At 54.4% G+C, this 7,865-nt stretch overlaps 5 protein-coding genes across 5 annotated transcripts; 4 read left to right on the top strand and 1 right to left on the bottom strand.

Moving 5' to 3' along the window:
* Positions 1–1,227: 1,227 nt before the first annotated feature.
* H310_13420 (hypothetical protein) lies at positions 1,228–1,719 on the bottom strand. The gene has a single exon (XM_008880915.1). The coding sequence runs from the start codon at positions 1,662–1,664 to the stop codon at positions 1,359–1,361; it is 306 nt and encodes a 101-aa protein (XP_008879137.1). The 5' UTR covers positions 1,665–1,719; the 3' UTR covers positions 1,228–1,358.
* Positions 1,686–2,203, top strand: H310_13419 (hypothetical protein). The gene has a single exon (XM_008880914.1). The coding sequence runs from the start codon at positions 1,772–1,774 to the stop codon at positions 2,129–2,131; it is 360 nt and encodes a 119-aa protein (XP_008879136.1). The 5' UTR covers positions 1,686–1,771; the 3' UTR covers positions 2,132–2,203.
* A 590-nt stretch (positions 2,204–2,793) lies between these two features.
* H310_13418 (hypothetical protein) lies at positions 2,794–4,718 on the top strand. Its single transcript, XM_008880913.1, has one exon. The coding sequence runs from the start codon at positions 3,401–3,403 to the stop codon at positions 4,652–4,654; it is 1,254 nt and encodes a 417-aa protein (XP_008879135.1). The 5' UTR covers positions 2,794–3,400; the 3' UTR covers positions 4,655–4,718.
* A 270-nt stretch (positions 4,719–4,988) lies between these two features.
* H310_13417 (hypothetical protein) lies at positions 4,989–7,001 on the top strand. The gene has a single exon (XM_008880912.1). It carries the CDS (start codon positions 5,002–5,004, stop codon positions 6,892–6,894), a length of 1,893 nt encoding a protein of 630 aa, XP_008879134.1. The 5' UTR covers positions 4,989–5,001; the 3' UTR covers positions 6,895–7,001.
* A 62-nt stretch (positions 7,002–7,063) lies between these two features.
* Positions 7,064–7,786, top strand: H310_13416 (hypothetical protein). Its single transcript, XM_008880911.1, has 5 exons — positions 7,064–7,227; positions 7,273–7,372; positions 7,430–7,504; positions 7,571–7,647; positions 7,704–7,786. Exons 1-5 carry the CDS (start codon positions 7,090–7,092, stop codon positions 7,740–7,742), a joined length of 429 nt encoding a protein of 142 aa, XP_008879133.1. The 5' UTR covers positions 7,064–7,089; the 3' UTR covers positions 7,743–7,786.
* The last annotated feature ends 79 nt before the right edge of the window (positions 7,787–7,865 follow it).

Here is a 7,865-nt window from a genome sequence, read left to right as displayed (position 1 = left end):
GACGATGGTCTGTGCATGCAGGTTGGGTGAAGAGGCAGCCCATGTGCCGTGCCTGACGCCGTGACATGACACGCCAAGTCTCTTGGGGTATTTGCATCTTGGCCTGGCACAGCAAGCGATTCTGGACTGAAATTGTGGAGAGTGGACATTTGAGAGAGTGAAAGAGACAACTGAATGGTGTGAAAATAGCCACTTGAGATGTGTGAAACGCATGACCTTGAGCTGGACCAAGCCAAATGGAGTCACCACATGTGCCGAGATCTCAATCATGTTCTTGGCAACGTGGTGCCCATGGCTCAAAGTGTTCTTCAGTTCCATTTGCTTGACGGGATGGCGCAGGCACGTTCATCATGTGATACAAACACAAACGACCAAGAAAGGTTAAGGGCATTTCGCCCATCTACTTCGAAAGTGCACCAAGTTTGTCGTGCGTGCGGCTTCGACCGTCTCCAGAACGATAGGTGACCAGCACCCGTGATGCATGACCGTGTGCTGCCCATGCGTGATTGTGAGCACGGCGGCCTGGCGAAAAAGACGCGGTCGCATTCACGTCCTGCTCACATCCGTGTCGTGTCCGTGTCATGCTCCATCTCGGCCGTCGCAGCACCACGACCTTGGACTAGCAGCGCATGCGCCAGGACCAACATCTATCGCCAGCTCACGTTGGCCTCCTTGATCACCACGATCTCTCGCACCTTGCTCACAACGCGAACCGTGCTGACAGTGTGCGCGAGCGATCGTCGCTGTGGGACGGTAAAAAACGTTCCCATCAATCTTTTGTTTAGTTTCATCACCAGGTTGTCGTCGTTGTGGGTCAACACAATCTTCGCCTTGGACTTAAGCAGCGTTTCCACGCACTTGGGCGTGATCTCGTGATGCACGACTGCGTCAGCGATGCGTCGTGAATCGCAATGCTCGCATCGCGATACCACGCACGAGCCAAACGATGCGTGTCTATGACCTCCCGGACAGGTTGCGGCCCTTTCTACACACCTCCGAAAGGTCCTCACTTGTCATCCGAGCACATGTAGGCAACAGGCCGCATGCCTCGAGTACCCGCGCGCATGCACAAGTTGAACGGCGACCGAAACACGATGGTGTCTCGGTCACTCTCTTCCTGGATTCACGGTTCCTGCAATACGTACGCAATGAATCCGCAGACACCGGTCGTGCCCTCGACCTCGTGCATCTCGCCGACGATCCCAGACTCGATATGCCCCTTCTAATCTTGCCGTGGATTACGATGAGGTTGCCGCGGGACTCTGCAAATTTCACGACGGCCACGCCCTCCGTCCCCCCACGTGAACTGGCCGTTGTCGATAGAAATTGCGAATTTGCCGGTCGAGGCCGTTGCTCTGTCAGTGGGACGGCTGATTGAGGCAGAGTGCATCCGTGGCTGGAGGTTGTACGCTAGAGTCAAGAACGCGCTGCTCTAGTGACTCCATGGCTTCAACGACCACCATAATGGCTATCTGGGATCTCTCGCATGGGAGTCTTGACGATTTGGAAGAGTGCCAAGGACATAACGATTTTGGATGCAGACAGGGGTAGGCCCAGCTCGTTTGTGAACAACCCGCGAACGACGACATCGCGACACACAACGGGGTGACCCATAGCAGTACAACCGAGACCGCACCGCTACAGGACGGACTAGCCGACGTCATGATGAGCTGAGACCTTCTCGCGGCAATTCAGCTCCCATCCGTGGACCTGCACGACCAAACGTCGCTCGTCGCGGACGGATGACACCTTGTTGAACGCACGGGATTGAATGGTTGAGACGCAACCGCCCAAAATGAGACTGAGCACGAGCATGGCGAGTCCTGCAAAGGAAGCCGCGCCCAGCATTGCAGACAAGGACAGCACGACAAACATTTGGATCCGCGTGTTATGGAGCGAGGTGATTCCAACCATGTACACGTTGGACAAGACGGGGGGTTCGTCCGCCTGGACCGTTGCCATGGGTACGAGTCGCTGGAAGAGCGCGCCTTTTAAAGAACGCAAAATGTACTGGCCAACGTGGACGCAAAATGTTGCCGTGCGCATTATCGATTGCCGAGCACGTCGTCAAGAGCCGCCATGTTCGACCACAAACGGAGTGGCTCGCTTTAGCCACGAACATTACAGCTAACCACCGGCAGAGCGCAGTAGACGACCGCTCACTCTTCGAGTTGACAAACGCAAGACAATTGCCTCCACCGGATCGAACATGTTCAAGAAGAGACCTGACAGTCTCGCCAACGCACACCATGCACTATACACGTCGACACACGCGCGAACGACAGATTTCGAGCGCTCAAATGCGGATTCGTGTTGGTTTCCCCCAGGTTGATGTTCTAACGTCGATCTCGTGGTCCAAGTACACGAGCGGCGTGCACCACCTGAAGTAGAGTAGGGATAACCACGAGGAAGCTTGGGTGGACGGATGGTGTAGTTGCACTAAACGTGGCGTCCTTGGGTTTTTTGGGTGCCAGCATGGCAAACTCCACCATGGCGTTCTGTCCGCTCGACATCATGCGGCACTGCACAGGTCAGAGTTACGGTGGTCGGTCGGAATTGGGCGAATCTGTCCAAATATTTCCTCATTTTTTCAATTGCAGTATCCATCAAAATAGTTCTTGAGGCCAAGTGAGAAAAAAATACCGCAAACTATGGATACTTTCTATGTAGTGCTGCTAAATGTATTCTAATGTTCGCCACATCGTGAAATATTGGTGAGTCTATTTTAAACGAGACAGTATCCGGATAACTTTTCTCGACCGACCACGACGGATCTTTCATTCTTGAAGATACACGAAGGCGACGACAATGCAGTGTCCTTCCGAGGGTTCGCAGACGCGGCGCCGTGAATCGTGCGAGAACGAACGATTGTTCGCAAATGTACACGTTCAAGTTCATGTCAAGCCACCATTGCGCCGCAAGAAACGATGCCTCACAGTGGACGTGGACGATGTCGCAGTGACACCATCGGACCAAACGGAGAACGCGTGGTGGAAGGTTGAGTACACTCTTCCGCCGTCAGGGCATCTTGGTGCTCATCGGACGATCCAGCCGAAGGACAAGTTCATCGAAGCATGTCATCGCACTCTGTTTGAATCGACGCACAGCGGCGTCCGGATTCACTCGAGTGAGATCTCAATCGTACCTTCCCTCGACATTTGCAAAAACAGTAGTTCGTCGACTGTCCCGACTTCGATGCGTCCGCTGAAGAGGCGGCGGTCTTCTCGTCAACTCGATGATGACGATGCCCCCACTGAGCTGCGGCCGCGGCGTCACTTCCAGCACGTGATCGAAACCCTGGAGCATGAAGATTGCAACATTCTCTTATACACTCATTAATATTTCACACTAATTGGAATCTTACACTATACTGATCACACGTTTCAGAATTAGGTGAGGCATGGAACCGGACGCGGCGGTGACGGCGTATCGGGACTGGTCTGCGGCGAGCGTATTCGGGTCAACTGAGCAAACTCCACGAATGCATGTTGCCCCTCCATCGATATCACAGCATCATGCACATCGTGCGTTGCCAGTGCAAGTCACGTCATCTGTAAACACGTGGAAGGTTCCCCAGAGCCGGCCTACACCACCTCCCCGACGAGTTCAGCCTCATCCGTCCCCTCGTGCTGTTCTGACACACACGACGACTCATTCGAACGCAACTGTGACTGCAGCAGCTACCCTGATCCAACGAAGCATGCGAGTCGGGTTCTTTCGTCTACAAGCAGCGCGTTATGCCGCCCAAGTCGACGGCATGACACGAACACTGCAAGACATGGCTGTGCGCACATTGCAATCAAGTTTTCGACGACATTTGGACAAGGTGAAGCGGCAGAAGTGTCGGAATCGACTGGAGACGTGGATGCTTGGACGATGTCGCCGACTTCAATTCCTTCGTCTGATGGACATACGACGAAAAGAACACAAAGAATTCAAGCAACAGTGTTCCTCTGTGGAGTGCATGCAGAGCTGGTGGCGGCGACACCACCTGCATCGCCACCAGTCCATCGCGGCCACGACAATCCAGTGTTGCGCTCGTCGACATGCCGCACGGCAGCAGCATCGTCTCCGTCTAAGGTATCGCGAAGGTGCAAGGCGAACGACGGAGTGTTGGAGGTTGCATGACCTTCACAGAGGATTTCGACAGTTGACCAGTCACATGGAACGAGAACGAAGACGGCGGCGGAATTTGGCGAGTGTCACGATTCAGCGATTGTTTCGGGGGCATCGGAGCCGTCGTTGGGCACAGGAGTTGCGACGGCATCGCTTTCAGTGTTCCAATTGCGGGCTTGTTGAGCCTGGTGGGTTCTACTGCAAGGGATGCGGTCGCCCAAAGGGCAAACGGAGCAAGTCTCGCAAGAATGTGGCTTACCCACCGCCGGAAACCACGGTCAGTCCACGGATGAGCTTGGCGCCGATGACTGGACTCACTTTACCCAACGTTCCCCCCGTGCTTTCGTTTCGATCAACATCAATCGCACGTGCAAAGTCGCGCGTAGCGGATAGCGCCATGCATCGTGCAGCGACTATCGACATCAAGGAACACCTTCGCGGCGAGAAGGCGGCGCGCATGATGCTGACACGTCTACAACGGAGCAATCAGTACTTACATCAGACGAGTTCACCTGGGAAACCCACCATGGGGCGATGACAATCCGGGAATATGAAATGTGTTCAAATACGTGCAAAAACACACAGAAATTATGTGATTTCGTAACTGTTTTTTGCAATTTTAAAATCATGAAAATCAAAAGTCGCTGGTGAAGATTGATACAAAATCTTCTCAAAATGATACATTCATAGGGCTGCTTCAACTTGTGTTGGAACGGCCTCATTCAAGTTGAAGGTGGGTTCATCTGCCATTTCTATTCATGCATCTCGTAAAATGAACACTGCTGATAATAAAAGTCAGATATTTTATTTCAACCACGAAATCTACCGAACGGCCGTTCCGAAGCTTGAACACGATAACGTTGCATTTGCCCATTTCCATCACGAATGCGTTGCGCGTTGAGGCACTTCACCATGGCGGCGGCAATTGCCGCTGTTCAAGCATGCACGGTGATTGTTGCCGGCAAGAATGCAACCGTGGATGGCACCGTGCTCGTAGCCCACACCGAGGACACGGGACTTGGGGCAATGGACTTGCGCTTGGTGCGTGTTCCCGCGATGGACCACGCCGATGGGTCTACCCGCAGCATTTACTCATACGCTCGTCCAGGATATCCTCGCGTTGTAACTAACGAACGCGGTGACTGGTACAAACCCGTGGACGATCAATCGTTGTCGACGCCGCTTGGCCGCATCCCTCAAGTCCAGCACACGTTTGCGTATTTTGACCAGGACTACGGACTCATCAACGAGAAGCAGCTGGCCATCGGTGAAAGTTCGTGTGGCGCCAAGACTGTCGGGTGGCCATTGGGGCAACCTGGAGGAAAGAACTTGTTTAGCATCAACGAACTGACGAAGATTGCCCTCGAGCGGTGTGACAACGCGCGATGTGCAGTCAAAACGATGGGCGACCTAGCCGTCGAGTACGGCTTCTACAACGACTTTAACGGCAACTCAACGCACCCTGTGTACATGAGCTCGGGCGAAGCGTTGGCGATTGGGGACAAGTACGGCGAAGCGTGGGTATTCCATGTCCTGACCGGGCCTGACAACAGCAGCGCCGTCTGGGCTGCACAGCGCATCGAGGATGATCACGTGTCAGCCATCGCGAACGGCTTTATCATCCGCGAGATGGACTTGGCCGACAGTACTCGATTTCTTGCGTCGACGAATGTCCACACGTTTGCACGGGACCAGGGTTGGTGGGACCCCGACATCGATGGCCCGTTTGACTTCACGGCTGCGTATGGGTATTCCAAGGAAGGCCCGCTTCTTCCGCTGTACGTCGGCCGCCGTCTGTGGCGCATAATGGACGTCGTGGCGCCGTCGCTGGAGCTTCATCCCGAGCTGGGATTCTACCCGACGGTGGCCACATACCCCTTGTCGGTCCGACCCGACCACCCGATCTCTGTCACGGACGTATTTGCCCTCCTTCGGGACCACTACGAAGGCACGCCTTTCGATTTGACACAAGGCATCGCAGCAGGTCCGTGGGGCAACCCAAATCGCAATGGTGGCACCACACATGGCATTGACGGCGGCTGGGAGCGCGCCATTTCGCTTGAGCGCACCGTATACAGCTTTGTACATCAAACATCCCCTGCCGCTCCATTTGATGCGATCGGCGGAGTCATGTGGTACGGCCTGTCGTCTCCGCACGGCGCTGTCTACGTTCCTTTTTCGTGTGCGCAATCCACAGTACCTACGTCCTACACGACTGTGCTCCAGAGCCAGTACAGCCGCGAGTCGGCGTGGTGGGCGTTCAACTTCGTGAACAACTGGCTATCGTTGCGGTACAACGTAATGTACCCCGAAGTGCTGGCCAAGCTCACGGCACTTCAAGAGGATGCGATCGATCGGTACAAAGCGTCTCGGCGTTATTTGACGGACCACGCGTCGACCATGGCTGCGACGGATGCCATCTCGTATGTCGAAGCCGCGCACAATGCGTTTGCGGCAGACGTCGTGGCAGCCTGGTGGTCGTTTAGCGACCATCTCGTGAGCACGTACAACGGTGGCGCGATCGTCTCGGGCGAAGATGTAGCGAACCAAGTCTCGATTCCTTACCCCAAGTGGTGGATTCAAATCACGCAGTTTTCAGTGTGGCCAGGCAATTCGCTCCATGTGCCCGTGTCTCTCCGCGCCAAGTACCACATGAACGATGGGACTGGGCTTGGGGTTTCGGTCGTCCTTATGGGGATCTCCGTCGTGGGGCTCATTGCCATGGGCGCCATTCTCTTCGGACATCGGCGGCATCGCCAGTACATGCAATTACCCTGAGGGGACATTTGAACCATGTGACGAATTGTGTACATCCATGGAAGTTGCGGGGAGATCCTTCCCTGTAAAATAGGCGAAAATAATGGCAAAACAGCCTCCATTTTTCTGCATTTTTTACAAAAGTTTTGAAACCATGCTGCCGATATTTGCAGGTTCCGCCAATCGGCAAATTCATTCGAACGTGCTTGAACGAACATGGAGATGCCACCACCAGTATCTCGTCCACCGGCAGCCGCCTCGAAGGCCACGCCGCCTCGCTTTGAGGAGACCTTGACACTGGAGCGACTTCGGGAGAAGATTGAGCACTTTGCGGACGAACGCGACTGGCACAAGGTGACGGAGACACATTGCAGCATGTTCTGACCGTGTGTGGCGTAGTTCCACACTCCTCGCAACTTGCTGCTGGCCATGACAGGAGAAGTTGGCGAAGTGTGCGAGTGCTTCCAGTGGCGAAACGATGATGGGCAAGACGTTGACAGTACTTTTCAAAGATGGTGGAGTCTGGGTGTGTTCTCAAGTCGATGATATCACGTAGCGTGGACTGCAGAAGACAAGGAGCACCTTGGCGAAGAGCTCAGCGACGTCCTCATCTACCTCGTTCGTTTAGCAGGTCCGATGCATCTTTCCCGCCGTCGTTTGAGCTTTACAACCCGCGTGTGATTTACGAATTTTTCAGATCGGTGCAACATTGACCTGCCGACGGCGGCATTGCGCAAAATGGAAAAGAACGCCATCAAGTACCCTGCCAAACTCGTAGGTTGCGCATTCCAGCGCTCATTTCGTTCTGACTGCAGCATCATGTGCCATAGGCGAAGGGCAGCTCGCTCAAGTACACGGCCTACACATAGCTGCATTCGGCGATCGATTGAATGCACGATCCGGTTCTCTGCAAGTGTTCGCTCGCTGTCCACAGGCTGCACCGAATTCATTTCCTCGCTGCCCTGTGCAATATTTCCTCACTATCGGAATCG

The sequence above is a fragment of the Aphanomyces invadans genome, assembly GCF_000520115.1.
Source record: "Aphanomyces invadans strain NJM9701 unplaced genomic scaffold supercont1.51, whole genome shotgun sequence".
In the NCBI taxonomy this organism is placed as follows: domain Eukaryota; phylum Oomycota; class Saprolegniomycetes; order Saprolegniales; family Verrucalvaceae; genus Aphanomyces; species Aphanomyces invadans.
The sequence above is the reverse complement of the archived record's forward strand: the minus strand, read 5'-3'. Positions and strand labels throughout refer to the sequence as shown.